This window comes from Plasmopara halstedii, assembly GCF_900000015.1.
Source record: "Plasmopara halstedii genome assembly, contig: Scaffold_1651, whole genome shotgun sequence".
Lineage (NCBI taxonomy): Eukaryota > Oomycota > Peronosporomycetes > Peronosporales > Peronosporaceae > Plasmopara > Plasmopara halstedii.
Genome location: NW_020188562.1, coordinates 771,179 through 785,320, shown reverse-complemented (window position 1 = coordinate 785,320; position 14,142 = coordinate 771,179). Strand labels below are relative to the sequence as shown.

Sequence of the window (14,142 nt, the reverse complement as noted above, 5' to 3'; positions counted from 1 at the left end):
TACCTGCACATCTAGTTTTGCGTTCTGGGAAATATGAAGATTTAATACTCTACAAAAGGACCGAAGATTAAAGTTTTGACCATAAGATGTGCGAATATCACAGATATTCTTATGAGGTAATCATAAAACACAGTCATACAATACAATGTTATTTTCTAGATTTATGACTGATTAGATTTCGTGCAAAATTTATCAGTTCGAAAGTATCTGATTTTACAAGCTCACATCGAATAAATGTTGATCTCATTTACAATTCATAGGCTTTGTTGTCAAGAAAGCTATCCCTTAGGTCTGCTCTAACGAGATTTTATATTCGCCAGGAGGTAAAATATTGAGTAGCGTCTCCAGAATCAGGATCGTCGCATTTTTCTGATTAATTCTGTTCAGTATCATGTTTGATTAGACAGCTTACAACTTATTGACAGATCATTCATTGCACCCACGATTGACTTGGGAAATTTGTCTGATTGGATAAGTGTTCAGAAATCGTCATTAAGACAGAAATAAAGTTTTCCACCAAGGCGTGCTGTGAAATATTTGATACGAGCGCCATAGCTCATAATTTCTTGACTCTTCATGTATGTAAAAACTCGATTTCAAAAAAAAGTATTACGATTTTATGTATCATCCTCCCAAAGGGCATTGCTACATCACTGACACATTGCAAGACACATGGAATTGAAAGCTTGGTGCTGTCGTCAGGAGTGCAAAAAGCGACAGCTGATAGATCGTTTAACGAAAACAATGACTTCATAGAGATTTTTGTAAGATTCATTCACTATTCTTTAAAAATCACCTCTCTCGATTAATAGCCAGCATTTGCATCATCGGTATCCTCAGCTCCAAAAGTTTTGCTCATCTACCTGACAAGTTCACATAGCCTGATGACACATGTTGTAGCTAATTCAGGAAACCAGCAACTGTCAAAGATCCTTTTTGTGAAACTTCCGCTCTGAGATTAGTAGTATCTAAAAACGTTTGCTGCGCTACAATGCCAGATCCCTCCTTCTTGGATCGCGCATTGTCGCTTCAAATTGAGAATACCGATGGCACATGGGTCGGGGAGATAGAGCCTTCTTCGGTAGAAGATGGTTCAGCTGTCGTTGCCGAAATGAGGGCTGTACTGGAGCAAATTCCAGAGGCTATCTCGTTATACAAGTCAGAGTTGGAAAAACTACTGGGAACTTTTATAAAATCACACGAGAGCGAACAGCGACTGGTTCATCGCACCAAAGAATTTCTCGAACAGATTCGTTTTAGTCATGACGTAATGGTGCGCGACCAAGAAGAAGAAAGTGAGGCTCTCGCACAGAAGAAAAATATTACATCCGAGCTGGATGCAGTGTTGCGGCAAATTTCTTCGACGCGGCAGATAGGATTGGAAAAGACTCAAAAAGTTAACAATCTTCGAGGCAAGCTGGAGGCATTGCAGGAAGAAGTTTCAAAAATGGCTTTGCCATTTGGCAATTCTGGCGAAGTTCTATTAAACGAAGACCAAGAGTTGCAGATTGCAACTTTAAGGAACCAGCGGGCTGAATGTGCACGGGATGTTGAGACTAAGACGATATCTTTACAGGATATACGACAAGAGACTGCTAATCTGTTTACATTGGTGCAAGAAGAGGAGGCCAAGAATGCGAGGTTTGAAGAGAATCAGACAAACGTCGTGCTGCAAAGTCAGGAAGTGCAGAGTCTCTTAGACAAGGAGGTGAGACGCAAAACAAGATTGGAACAAGATCTTAGGCTACTCAAGCAATCTTTTGAGAGATTGCAGTCTGACAATGCTGCATTAGAGTCTCTGAAGAAGGAGAATGAAGAGAGTTTATACAAGAAAGAGCTCATTACGCGTGAGTCCAAGCTTAAAATGGATAAGTATTCGAAACAGTATGACGCTCTGTATCGAACAACGCATTCGTTGACAGAAGCAGTGCAGCTACAGTGGCAGCGAAACGAAGAACTGCACAAGGAGAATGTGCAGGTTGAACACGAGCTGAATGTTAAAGAGGAGGAAATTGAAGCAGTCGCACGGGCTGTACTCAAAACTGAAAAACTGATGGAGATTGCTCGGCAGCAGCTACACGATACTGAGGCAAAGCGCTCTGAATTTGAGTCAAAAAATGAGGCTCTTAAGCTGGAACTCGACAATATGATCAATGTCACATTGGAATCCGAAAAAAAACAAAGCGATCTTCTCACAAAGAAACTCAAAGAATTGCTGCGTGAGCGGGAGGTACTGAACAAAATGCTTGTGAAAGCAAATGATCGTGGTCAGGCTACTTTCGATTTAAAAAAGATTAAGGAGAACACGATAAAAAACATGCAGAATGAAATTAACGGCATGAAGTCGTACGTTAGAAAACAGCGGACTCAGGTCCAACTACTCGTTCTTGAACGTGAGAAGTACGAAAATGAAGCTTCGAAAGCAAACCAAAAGTTTATGACGTCATTAGAAGAGGCAAAATTGCAGGATTTGCAAGCTGTATCGTTGCAGCAGAAAATTCTTGAGAGTGAAAGTCGATTAAAGCAACAACAAAACCTTTACGAGGCGGTTCGCACCGATCGGAATCTGTACAGCAAACAATTAATTGAAGGACAAGAGGAAATTGGAGACTTTAAGCGCAAGTTTAAAATAATAAGTCATCAGATACAACAGCTGAAAGAAGAAATTACCTCAAAGGACCATGCATTAGTAAAGGAGCATTTTGACCACCACAAAGTGGATAAGGAGAAGGAAATACTTAAAAATGAGTTGCTACGCATTAAAAAGCAAATCCATTCATCGGAACAAATCATTTTGAACCAAGAGCAAGAAGTTACGAAACTGGCGAAGATCATTCAACAAGCAGACGAAGAGAAACAGCGCCAAATTAAGGAATACGGGTGTGTTGTACGTGATCGTGATACTCTACGGCAGCAGCTTATCCAGCGCAACGAAGAAATGAGTGTGCTTTACGAAAAAATCAAGATCCAAAAGTCAACTTTGTCGAACGGGTTCTCTTTATACAACGAGAAGGTTAAAGAGGTCAGCGATCTAAAATCACGAATTGATACTCTCACGCATGAAAGAGATCTGAGTAGCAATCAATTATCACATGAAAGCTCGCTGCAGCAAGAACTTCTTCGTCTGGAAAAGAAATTGTTGCAAGAAAAGACTAAAATTCGAGCCCTGCTTGAAGAACATGACCACCCATTAAACGTCCATCGGTGGCGAAAACTGGAGGGCAGTGATCCAAAGCGTTTTGAGATGATTCGAAAGCATCAAAGAATGCAAAAGAAGTTAATCCGAAAACATGAAGAAACCACCATCAAAGATTTACTTATTGTGGAAAAGGAAAAATTGTACGTCGAGCTGAAAACTATTTTAGCTCGACAGCCAGGTGCTGAAGTCGCAGAGCAGTTATTGGTGTACAAAGAAACATTGAAGGGAAAACAAACGCAGATGAAACAGATGGAAGACGAACTTCAGATGTATAAAATGCAGGTAAATGAATACCGCGACGAGCTTGGCCGGATTGACACTGAAAAGCAGCAAATTCAGCAGGAATGGATTAACTGGCAGTTGAACTTGTACAGCAAACAGTTTAGATGTCCTAAAAATGAGGCTACTGTTCAGGTGCACGGGGATTCAGCTTCGCATGGAAACCAAGAGGACTGATGGACTAGCGAAAATCATCTTGCATGTTCAAACGAAAGTGCTCAAGGGCATAGTCGAATCATAGTGCAAGAAGTAATTGAAAGGTTATTAATATACATTTAAGCAATCACACAAATGGTATGTTGGCTTGATTACTTCAAAAGCTGCAGCGAGTGTTGAGTAGCATCAATAAATTTATAGATTGTACAACAAGAGTGTCCATTGTGCATTTTGATGTATGTAAATAATACGACTCAAACCACAATGAAAACCCATAGATTGCGTAAGTTGACTACAGCTGATACATTTGTTGAAGAGATTGACAAGTATTCCAGCAGATAAACGCCAAGGATCCTAACCTAAGCGTGTTGGCTTTGATCTCGCAGCGCCGCAAGCTCTTCTTGGAGCTCCATGACGTACTTCACCATCTCGTCTTGAGACGAGCAAGATTTTAAAACCAGACTACGCAACGCTAGGCGCGCCGAACTAAAACTCGATTCTGCTGTAGCGGTAGAGATAGAATGCGAATGATGAATCATCGATGATGTAACCGCCTTCACTGAGCTTTCAGAATCATGGTCGTCGCTAGCGGTGGCGTCAATGTGTAGAAGCTTCTTATTGCGAGGCAAGATAGAGCTCGAGTACGACTCTGCAACACTCGTAGGCGATACCGGGTGTTCCATACCCAGCAATGTTTCTCCACTAGACAAAGAAGCACGAAGACCTACCCGTTTACTCCCACCGGCACGGATATGTACGAGAACATACTCGCCGTGTTCGCTTGTGCCCATCTCATCTGCAAGCATGACGGCATGCATGCGAAACACCTTCTTCTTTGCAGAGATATGAGTGGCGCGACTGTAACACGTGGCGGTAATGTAGCGCACAATGGGTAGTTTTTTGGGCAAACCAGTGACGAAACTCATTTTGCGCCACTCAAAGTCCTTGCTTGACTCTTTCTTACCGCTATTTCTGCATGCAGACGTTGGTGTCGTCTCCTTCACTAGCCTTTTTATCATTCGCGGAAAGCCAAATGAACCTTTACCGAGTAGACGTGAGCACTTAAGAAAGTACATACACGACACAGGTTGATTGTAAATAAATTCTGGGTGGTGTGGAACGCCTCGCGGATCTACGCCTAAGTCATACACGGGTATCTTGACATCACTTTTAAATGTCGAAAACATATCGAAGTACTGATTGGCCGATGGCCAAGGTGACTTGTCTTCAAGCTCCATTTCCGCCGCTAAATCTTGTGCCATAACCTGCTTCTGATCAGAGGTGGGTAGGCACGACAAGGTTTCTACAATACTACCATGGCGCTGCTTTTGAGTCGCTAGCAAGTCGGCCAGGCCAGGGAGTACCATAAGGCGCGGAGCTTTGTCAGGTGTTGGTAACACAGAGGTGTCAGCGTAACCATCGGGTGTGCGTGGTCGCTTGCGGCGGATCAGCTGGAACACGGATGCCTCCTGCGCGTCGTAGCTTAAGCATTGATGAGGTTTGAGCTCTTGCACATTTCCTTCGTCTTTTTGTCCGTGCATGATAGTTTAACAATGACCTTGTCCGAGAAAGTCGCGAAATGGGAGATCTCGCATCATGTTAATGGATTGACTTTGGAGAATCGTCAGTCATCTCGCAATAGCGTCCCGCAGAAATGGGGCTCATATGAAAGATTAGGTTGCACAACACGCAGGTTATTAAAGTAAATCCCGGATAATTTAGTCTGCGAGACCACCCCAGATTGAGGATGGGGGGCTAAGTACTTTACAGTATGTTGTATTGTACGTACGTAGAAAAGTCTCTTGTATCAAGTATGCATGATCGCATTTGAAAGTTTGCAGAACATTCTTTCATTGCGATGTTTTTGAGTTGATCGATACATGACGGTACTCTCATACATTTGAGCTGTTGGTCTCGATGTTTAAATTGATCATCAATCATTAGAACTATTTTTCAAGTACAAAACAGCAAGACTTGCTTGTACATTGTCGTGTCTCTTCGATAGCGATAACGAAACGCTGCATTTACCTTAGCGTGCTGCTCCCCAGACGTTGAGACAATTGTGATTTGAAGACATAGCTCGGTGTTTATATGCTCCTCAATACATGCATAATATCGTAGTTCATATTCTTTTTGTTTTTTAATGTTTTATCATTTAGTGTTTTTATAAATTTAAACTCGATGGGGCTGCTTTGGTTGGCATCGCGATTGGTGTCGGATATGACTCTACTTGTATTTAAAGTGGCATTGCACCTTTCTCCTGCAGCTATTTATCTTACAACAATGGCTGCTATCGTGCTAGTGCTGGCCATGACAACACAAGCTCTAGAGCATGGCGTGTTAGCGTCGATTCACCGTTCCAAATGGCAAAAAAATCTACAATACGACGACCTGCGCAGCGCCTTTTACCGCATTTATTGGCTGGTTACGTTTCTTTACTTGATATGCACTTTTCTGTGGATCTACTTTACCGAGAGGACAGGGTTTCGCTTCATTTACGGATGCGCCTTTTGTGCGTTATGGTGGGTGTTGCAACTGCTAATGGTTTTTTATCTCACTCCAATAAATGAGACTAACCAACATCAAGACTTTGTTAAGGAAGTGAAAAAAAAGATCTGATCATGCTCACTGCTTATTGCCTGTAGATGTGTCGATCAAGTTAGTTTAATTTAACATGATGCAATTCTTGTCCAGCAAGATGATGTCTGTGTCAAAATCGTGCCTTTTGTTTAAATTACATTAAATGCCGCAGTTTGCATTAAATTTTTACACGCTGTAAATTTGGTGAAGCTCCGATATGATGTTTACTGAAAACAGCCGTGCTTTTGGTGACAACCACAGCTGATGGTGCATCTTGCTCCGATTTCTTTTTGCCATCGGCTGCGACCTCTGCGCTCAACCTCTCGGCTGCTTGCTCGACCTGCTGTTCCTTGCGAATATCTTCAAACTGAGAAAACAAAATCTTTTTCGAGATGATGTGATGTGCAGTCGCTGGCTGCAGTGTCGAAATGGTCGATGCCGGGAAACCCGCATCCAGGAGCTGTTGCCGCATATTACGCGTGATCATAAAGGCAACGGAGGCAACGTTTGAGCCATTTTCAATTCTTCCCTTACCATACCATATGCGATCTGCCCACTTAGAGCTGTCGTAGCGCCACTTGTTGACATAGTAACGCCCCAAGAGGTGCCAACGTTGCATGCGAGCCTGAACAAGCTGCATGATGGGTTTCATGTTTTGGATTTTTGAGGCTATGTGACGCACATAATTTAATACGCACTTTCAATTGTACTTTCTACCGTTATATTATTTTCAGAAGGGACGGGTGTCAAGGGAATTCTTTGATCAAAATACGTATGGTGGTGCTTGCAAGCCAAACTTCTGATTCTTCATTTTGAAGTTTTTTGTAAAAAATATATATTGCTATCTCTGTGACGGTAAGCCCCTTAATGGCCGCAATTCATGAAATGCAGCGACGGGCGTTATGCACGTCATTTCAGACCAGCGGACTTTCGCCGCACTAATAACCACCACCTTGGCTGCGTTATCTAAAGTCTAAACCCTCCGGCTATAATATTTTACGGCTCTTTTCTTCATTGGATGAAAAAGCCTGGAGTCAGTACATGTAAAACCTACCAGTATCATAAAAAGCGCGACTGTTCTGAAGTCTCATTCTGCAAATAGTCCAAGGGAACACCAAACCGACGTGATATCGGTATTTGAGGGGACGGAATGACGGCCATCTTTGGACAGGAGCTGAGTTCTGGTATGGCAGCGCTAGTATATGTTTTTTTAGTGCTGGCACTGGTGATATTATGCGGATCCATTTGGTATTACTGGAGCTATGCACGAAAGATTGAACGTTTTTTGGCTAGAGACAATCAGAATAACAACATGATGCGACATCATCTCGTAGACAGTTTTCTACAGCGTGGAGAGGAAGAATGGCCTTGCTCTATATGCTTTCACGATAATCATCCGGATAAAACGAGCTGCGTTATGTGTGGCACGCCTCGTATCGTCACGGCTACGACCCCGTCTAATCTTGCGCGAGCTTCAGGGCTTCACAAACAGAATTTTAGTCAGAGTATGCTGAATCAACAGTCACGAGTGCGTAGTTTTCACGTCCGAAGACTAAAGCAAATGGATCTCACATCACGGCAAAAGGCAGCGATGCGTCGTCATGTTTGGAAGCGTAAACGCGGGAAAGATGGCGTCATGCGCTGGGTACGTATCGATGCAAAGCAAAACACCATGAGCAAGGAAAAGAGTAGCGACTCTGTTTACGCTGGACTGAGTACTCCAACGAATGGCACAGCAATACTAGGAGGCGACGACTTTGTTCTAACATCCACTACTAGTCGCGTCTCGTCAACGTCTTCATTGAAGGAAGACAATGAGATTGTTGCACGCGCATTGCGAGACTTTGGTGTCTCGGAAGAGGAAGGACGACATCCAGACAGCTCGTTCTTATCGACTGAAAACGACTTAGGTCGTCCGTCTTTCCAGCCACTACGTGCTACAGCCTTGCAACTTCTTGAGGAGGCGGAAGAGCGTCCGACCATGGCATTTTATTCGCAACAAAATCCATTTAACCGAGCAAACAGTGGCGTGAACCCGTTTGGTCTAAGCAGCAGTAAAATCCTGCTTTCTGGAAGTACAACTAACCCATTCGCAAATACTCGAGGATTAAATCAGATAAATGAAGATCGAGAAGGCACAGTCGACGGTAAATTTGTTTCTGGAATGAAAGGACTAGGAATGGCTGAAGATCGTCGCTTTCTCGAGTCGAACGATACCGCCTTGTCAACAGTCTCAACAGGCTACGTGCGTCATGAAAATGGTGCAGGCGGCTTTGAGTGGACTCCTGCTGGAACAGTAATTGCTTACTCGGATACTAGCCGCCGTATTGAATGCGAGGATGACCTCGAGGAGATTGCGTCGTTAACCTTCCACGATAAGAATCGCTGGTTTCTTGAGCAAGTGCAAAAGCGTTGGCGTAGCTATGAAGAGGGACATATTCAATTTGTTGTCAGGCGGGAGCATGTGGTAAGCGATTCAATGGAACAGATGCTTAAGTGTCCACCCAGTCGATTCTGGGAACGTTTACGTATATACTTCGAAAACGAGCCGGGATTGGATGCTGGTGGATTGATTCGCGAGTGGTATGAGATTTTGAGCGACTCATTATTTAACGATGACTATGGTCTGTTTATTGCAACGAAAGGCGAGAATATGGGTTATTGGATCAACCCCGCGTCGGCTTCCAAGGTACCGAATCATTTGGAACACTATGAATTTATTGGTCGATTGCTAGCAAAGGCATTGATTGAAGGCTACAACATGAAAATGTCTCTTGCGCTTCCACTGATCAAGCATATTTTGGGTGTGCCTATTTCGTTTTCTGATCTCGAATTTCTGGACGAAGATCTGTATAAGAATGCCATGTGGATGAAGCATAACGATCATGCGGATTTGCTCGCGATCGACTTTACGGTGCAGGTGATTACTTCTGAGGGCAAGTCGCACACTGTGGAACTTGTTCCAGGCGGTGCTGCCCGTGACGTAACAGATGAAAACAAGGAGGAGTACTTGGAATTGCTGCTCAAGCACTACATGTTTGAGAGTATATCCGAACAGCTGGGTGCGTTGCTCATGGGTTTTTATGACATCATGCCTCAATTCTTAATTACCGTCTTTGACTACCAAGAGTTTGATCTTTTGCTTTCTGGGGTACCGGAACTCGATGTGAATGACTGGCACACACATAGTGAAGTGCGCTGGATTAAGCTTGAGAAGTCGACTCCGGTAGAAAACCGCGTACTTAAGTGGTTTTGGGAGTGCATGCGGGAGTTCACTAGCGAGGAGCGTGCTCGATTGCTGCAATTTGCCACTGGCACGTCTCGTGTTCCCATCCAGGGTTTTAAGGCCCTCACAAGCAGTGACGGTCGTGTTCGGCGTTTCACTATACAGTTTGTGCAACGTGGTGCTCCACCTACAGGCCTCATGCCCAAAGGCCACACGTGTTTCAATCGAATCGACTTACCCCTTTATCACACAAAGGAAGAAATGATTAATTATTTGACACTTGTGATGAACATGGAAATTTCGGGCTTCTGGATGGAGTAAAATAAAGAATTTTGTCTGTTTTGTGTCGTATTGTAAAAGAAGTAATACGGGAGACCTTGGTAGATGTATCGATGTTTTTTCGGTTCAATCTTATTTGTGCACAGCAAAGCAGTGGGGTGTCACCTGAATAATGGACTCGACATCAGTATAGCGCAGTGAATATTTGGTACATATTTCGTCCGTATGGTGGCTGCCGTCCATCAATCGAAGGACGTCCTTCTCTATATGATTAGCCTTGCTGATTAGCGCTCGTTTTGATGACATTGAAAGAACATTACTCCCAAGTCCATTTGAGGTGCTATTAACGCCATTTGCATTCATTCCGCCAACTCCGCCCCCTGGCAGAGTCGATGAAGCTGCAACGCTCACGGAATTCAATCCAGACAGTAATGGAGAGGTGGAAGACAAGGCGTAAGAACGACCTTTTTGCTGTCCGCTTTGCTGCTGAGCCTGCTGCGATTGTTGAGATTGATGCTGTTGCAGTGGACTCGAGTCGGGCGATTTGCGGTCGATACAGATCGGAAAGCGGTGCACACGTCTTAAAAAGCCATGGATGAGACCGAACGTAATAAAACGCCGAACGTCGATATGTGCAAGTGACTCAGAATATACGACACAGAAATCGCTTACTCGCAAGCTTGGCTGGACAGAACAATACAGCGCAAATATTCGTGCGAATGATGGCGGTGTACGCCCGGATTTTACGATGTAGACAGCGCACTCGGCTTGCAATTCGGGATCACTTGCAAGCCCAGCAATCTTCGTCGTTGTGGTGTAGATGTTTGAATGAAGAAAAATGTCTATTAAAGTGACACAGCCATAGTACAGAAGCTGTTGTACACATTTTTTGACGATAGCAATATCTACATCAGCTTCCAGACTGATGCGTTTTACGTACCGAACGCCATCGACGAACGGCACAATTTGCTGTAAAGCCAAGTCCCATTCTGCTATTATTCTCAGAGCGTAAGCTTCGGGGTCAGTGCTTCCACCTACCTCACAACACATTCCAACTACGCACCACTATTTTCAAGGAGTGCACGAAGGTCACGAATCGCAACTGGCACTTGGTACTCAAAAACTGATGCAGGATCTTGCAATGTTGGAAAGAGTTTCAAGTTTATTATGTTTGCAGTGTCCACCGGAATAGTGCACTCTCCATGCAACGTTAAGTCCCTTAAAATTTGTGGTAATATTGTTCCAAGCATCTCCTTCTTTTCTGTATTGTAGAGAAAACCGCTTTCCTTTTCCATCCCTTCTACCAATGCTCCTAGCTAAAGTGATCAATTATTATCACTTACACTCAATGATTATAACTGAAACTTCAAACCTTTCGCAATATTGGTCGGTACGGCATCGTCTCCACATGCTCATCGAACACAAAACCTGCCCACAAAAGGTTGCGGCTTATCTTAAGATAAACTCATGGTGTGCGACGTCTGCTCATACCAATATTAAATAAAAGCGCATTGCGATGATACTTGTCATCCTCAATGCACACAGGGTATCCCACAATTTTCACGTGGTGGGCTCGCACTGTTAATTTATATCAACATATGAGTCGAAATGATCCCTATATAAAAACTCAGAACATATTGTGGACCCGTAATGATCTTTCCACATAAAGCCTTGTCGATAATGATGTAGCCAGACACGCTATCGAAAACCTCATTGCTCAACACACTTTAAAGACAATAAGCAGTTTCAAGGAGTAACACGATGAGGTAGAGACTATACATACTTTTTTGGCGCCTGAAAGACGATTACAGGCCCCGCTACGTTGTCGAACTCGCTGTAGAACAAACCTTTGATCATTGTGAGATAATAGTAATCAGGACCAAACTGTCACATTTTGAAAAAAGCGAGTAATATTATCTCGTCACATGAAAAAGTCATTTGGGCTTTATAGTTTCCAGTACAGAAGATATCCGTATATATCCGGTATCTCAATGTGTGATGTGAGAAATTATAGAGTCACATTTCATTGTTTCGGAAAAAGTATATATTTGATACGAAAACCATTTATCTTGATGTAGCCGTAAATTTCGGTATAGCTGATCATTTCCAAATGTACAAACTTGCAAAAGAAATTGATTTTCTTGAATTCGCTACTCTCCTACATTAGAAACATATTATTCCCAGCATCAAGGAAAAGTCAGAATGACATCTCGATCCCGCTATCAATCGACATCACTTCGCAACTTGTTTTCTTGAACAACACACCTGATAGTTGTTCGACATGCGCTACCTCCTTACATTGTTTGTCGTTGCAGTCTTTGCGGTCTCAAATGGTACAACCTCGTCGACAACCTTAGATAAAACCAAGAATGACATTATTGATGCGTCCACTGCGCTGACTGAGCCTCAAAATGCAATTGTTAACACGAGGCAATCGCAATCTCAGTCAGTTGGCGAAGCTGAAGAAGAACGAGCCTGGCCGATAATCCATCAAGCTCATAGCTATTTGAAGTCGTCCTATGATTGGCTTGTACATTTGCTCAAGAGAATGTTCGGTGTCGAAACACCAGCGTCGAGGAAGTGGTACCATATACGCGAACATTTCAGAGGCTTTAAGAGAGGCTCTCGAAGAATGTACTATAACGCAATGGGGAGGATCAGATCAGCGTTCAGGAAGATGAATCACATTTCCGAAGAGAATAAGAAGATTGATAATCACCTTTTTACCGAGGGTTTGCAACGAGAAAAGCATGGCATACAAGAGTCGTTTGAGCACAAGGTTCATAAAATTTCAGAGTATGCTCAAAACGCAAAACACACGGTCGAAAGGGGAGGTAAACGAGCTGGTAATTTCATTAAGACTGGTCATGTTTAATGCCATGGTACTGGTGTAGGCATCCTCACTAACAACCAACATGGTTTTGATCTTTTAAGTACATTCACCTGTCCTGTCCATACAATTTCAAGCATGCTCCTTCTATTGTAGCGCTTGCATTTAAACGTACCAAAGCTTTATGTCGATGCAACGCTTTCTTATGAGTGCAGCCCATGATCCTTAGCTCTAACATCTCACGTACCAATTTCATATAGATCCTGATAAAAAAACAAAATGCCTGATAACAAGGTGAGGATAATTCCAAAGAGAATACAGGCAGACTGGTTGAAAAGAAATTTTACCGAGCGAAACTCGATCACTCGATTCGAGACTGCATCTTCAAGTCGCGGAATGTGAAAAATCGACGAAACAATGAAATATTGTTATGGGTCACTTGACAGTTCAGCCGCAGAGTAAGGTCTTGTGCAGCTGCGCAACAAGTGCCGAACCTCTCCTCAATTATGGTTTTTTTTGTGCGGATTGAACACATCCCTACCGATTCGGTGGTTCGCGTGGCTCTCATCCTGAATCGCTTGCGCGAATATCATAAGTTCCTCAATCTCATTGGGGTGGGATAATAGTATGCTACTGTGTACGTACGCATAACAGTTCTGTGCAGTATTCTTCTGTGCAATTGTACAGCATATGCATTACACTGTCATGTAATCGTTCGATGCCAAAGTATTGTTTATGATGAGGACGATTGAACTTCTTAATGGAGAGGACGTAGCATGTCAATTCTTTATTGGGTATAGTAAAACCGATAAATTTAGTGTTAGTTGTAATAGACTATACATCTCCATTTTTACTGGGATAAAACGAGTAAGCTAAGTTCTTGACCACTTTGGAGCTCCCGTTGATTTATTTAGACGACCTTCAAATTGTAAAGGATAGAATGAGAGAGAGAGGGGTATCCTATGAGCATCAATTAGCGCGGCGATTATAAGTCGAAGTTTTCTACATCACAAATGCACGGCAACGCCGTTGAAGTTGGCAATAGACTTTAGGCGTTAACCCGACGACTGAGTCTTCTCGGATTGCATCTCGGTTCGATTGAAACACAATTTGCTCACATGTCTTTTACGAAGACAGCAAAACACACTTGGTAATCACATGTTCTCGCTAGGCCTGACGTGATCACGGAACTGGTGGCGTAAGGGCCAGATAAAGTCTTCACTGACTTGGGTGATGACATTTACCATCGTCATTAAGGCTCAACGAACAGAGGCAGCTTGCACTAAATCCGCCTCCACCTAACCTTTTCTCCACAATTCGATGGGTGTCGTACTAATTGCAAAGCACAGATTACGTGCAGCTAGAGCCGAACATAAACTAATAGCATTACAAGCGCATCAGAAGTGTCGGACACTAGCTGGGCTGAGGAAGAATGATATTTTCTGACCCCGGGCTCGCCGCAATTCGTTTATTTGTAGTAGTACGAAGCATATTTGCTTTGCGTTTCGTCTATATCGGCCGAGATATACAAAGGGTCGACTTCCCCACAAGGTTGTCCGTCGAAGTCTGGCGGGGAAATGCCGAGTCCAAGTA

At 43.2% G+C, this 14,142-nt stretch overlaps 7 protein-coding genes across 7 annotated transcripts; 3 read left to right on the top strand and 4 right to left on the bottom strand.

Moving 5' to 3' along the window:
- Nucleotides 1–285: 285 nt before the first annotated feature.
- PHALS_14835 (uncharacterized protein) lies at nucleotides 286–553 on the bottom strand (the record flags this gene model as incomplete). The annotated part of the gene is made up of 2 exons (XM_024716513.1): nucleotides 286–379; nucleotides 444–553. 2 exons carry the CDS (start codon nucleotides 551–553, stop codon nucleotides 286–288), a joined length of 204 nt encoding a protein of 67 aa, XP_024582104.1.
- A 438-nt stretch (nucleotides 554–991) lies between these two features.
- PHALS_02013 (uncharacterized protein) lies at nucleotides 992–3,655 on the top strand (the record flags this gene model as incomplete). The annotated part of the gene is made up of 1 exon (XM_024716511.1): nucleotides 992–3,655. The coding sequence occupies one exon, from the start codon at nucleotides 992–994 to the stop codon at nucleotides 3,653–3,655; it is 2,664 nt and encodes an 887-aa protein (XP_024582103.1).
- Nucleotides 3,656–3,993: 338 nt separating this feature from the next.
- PHALS_02012 (uncharacterized protein) lies at nucleotides 3,994–5,175 on the bottom strand (the record flags this gene model as incomplete). The annotated part of the gene is made up of 1 exon (XM_024716510.1): nucleotides 3,994–5,175. One exon carries the CDS (start codon nucleotides 5,173–5,175, stop codon nucleotides 3,994–3,996), a length of 1,182 nt encoding a protein of 393 aa, XP_024582102.1.
- Nucleotides 5,176–5,468: 293 nt separating this feature from the next.
- Nucleotides 5,469–6,384, top strand: PHALS_14837 (uncharacterized protein). Its single transcript, XM_024716509.2, has one exon. It carries the CDS (start codon nucleotides 5,816–5,818, stop codon nucleotides 6,251–6,253), a length of 438 nt encoding a protein of 145 aa, XP_024582101.1. The 5' UTR covers nucleotides 5,469–5,815; the 3' UTR covers nucleotides 6,254–6,384.
- An 8-nt stretch (nucleotides 6,385–6,392) lies between these two features.
- On the bottom strand, nucleotides 6,393–6,802 carry PHALS_02011 (uncharacterized protein; the record flags this gene model as incomplete). The annotated part of the gene is made up of 2 exons (XM_024716508.1): nucleotides 6,393–6,674; nucleotides 6,749–6,802. The coding sequence occupies 2 exons, from the start codon at nucleotides 6,800–6,802 to the stop codon at nucleotides 6,393–6,395; spliced, it is 336 nt and encodes a 111-aa protein (XP_024582100.1).
- Nucleotides 6,803–7,364: 562 nt separating this feature from the next.
- Nucleotides 7,365–9,761, top strand: PHALS_02010 (hect e3 ubiquitin; the record flags this gene model as incomplete). The annotated part of the gene is made up of 1 exon (XM_024716507.1): nucleotides 7,365–9,761. The coding sequence occupies one exon, from the start codon at nucleotides 7,365–7,367 to the stop codon at nucleotides 9,759–9,761; it is 2,397 nt and encodes a 798-aa protein (XP_024582099.1).
- A 90-nt stretch (nucleotides 9,762–9,851) lies between these two features.
- PHALS_02009 (Nitrogen permease regulator NLRG/NPR2) lies at nucleotides 9,852–13,245 on the bottom strand (the record flags this gene model as incomplete). Its single annotated transcript, XM_024716506.1, has 11 exons — nucleotides 9,852–10,711; nucleotides 10,783–11,035; nucleotides 11,092–11,147; nucleotides 11,211–11,297; nucleotides 11,365–11,444; nucleotides 11,503–11,553; nucleotides 12,663–12,667; nucleotides 12,725–12,832; nucleotides 12,897–12,931; nucleotides 13,091–13,118; nucleotides 13,195–13,245. The coding sequence occupies 11 exons, from the start codon at nucleotides 13,243–13,245 to the stop codon at nucleotides 9,852–9,854; spliced, it is 1,614 nt and encodes a 537-aa protein (XP_024582098.1).
- Nucleotides 13,246–14,142: the final 897 nt, after the last annotated feature.

Coding starts and splice junctions, on each gene's coding strand:
- PHALS_14837 (XM_024716509.2), top strand. CDS start 5,816: ATGGGGCTGCTTTGGTTGGCATCGCGATTGGTGTCGGATATGACTCTA.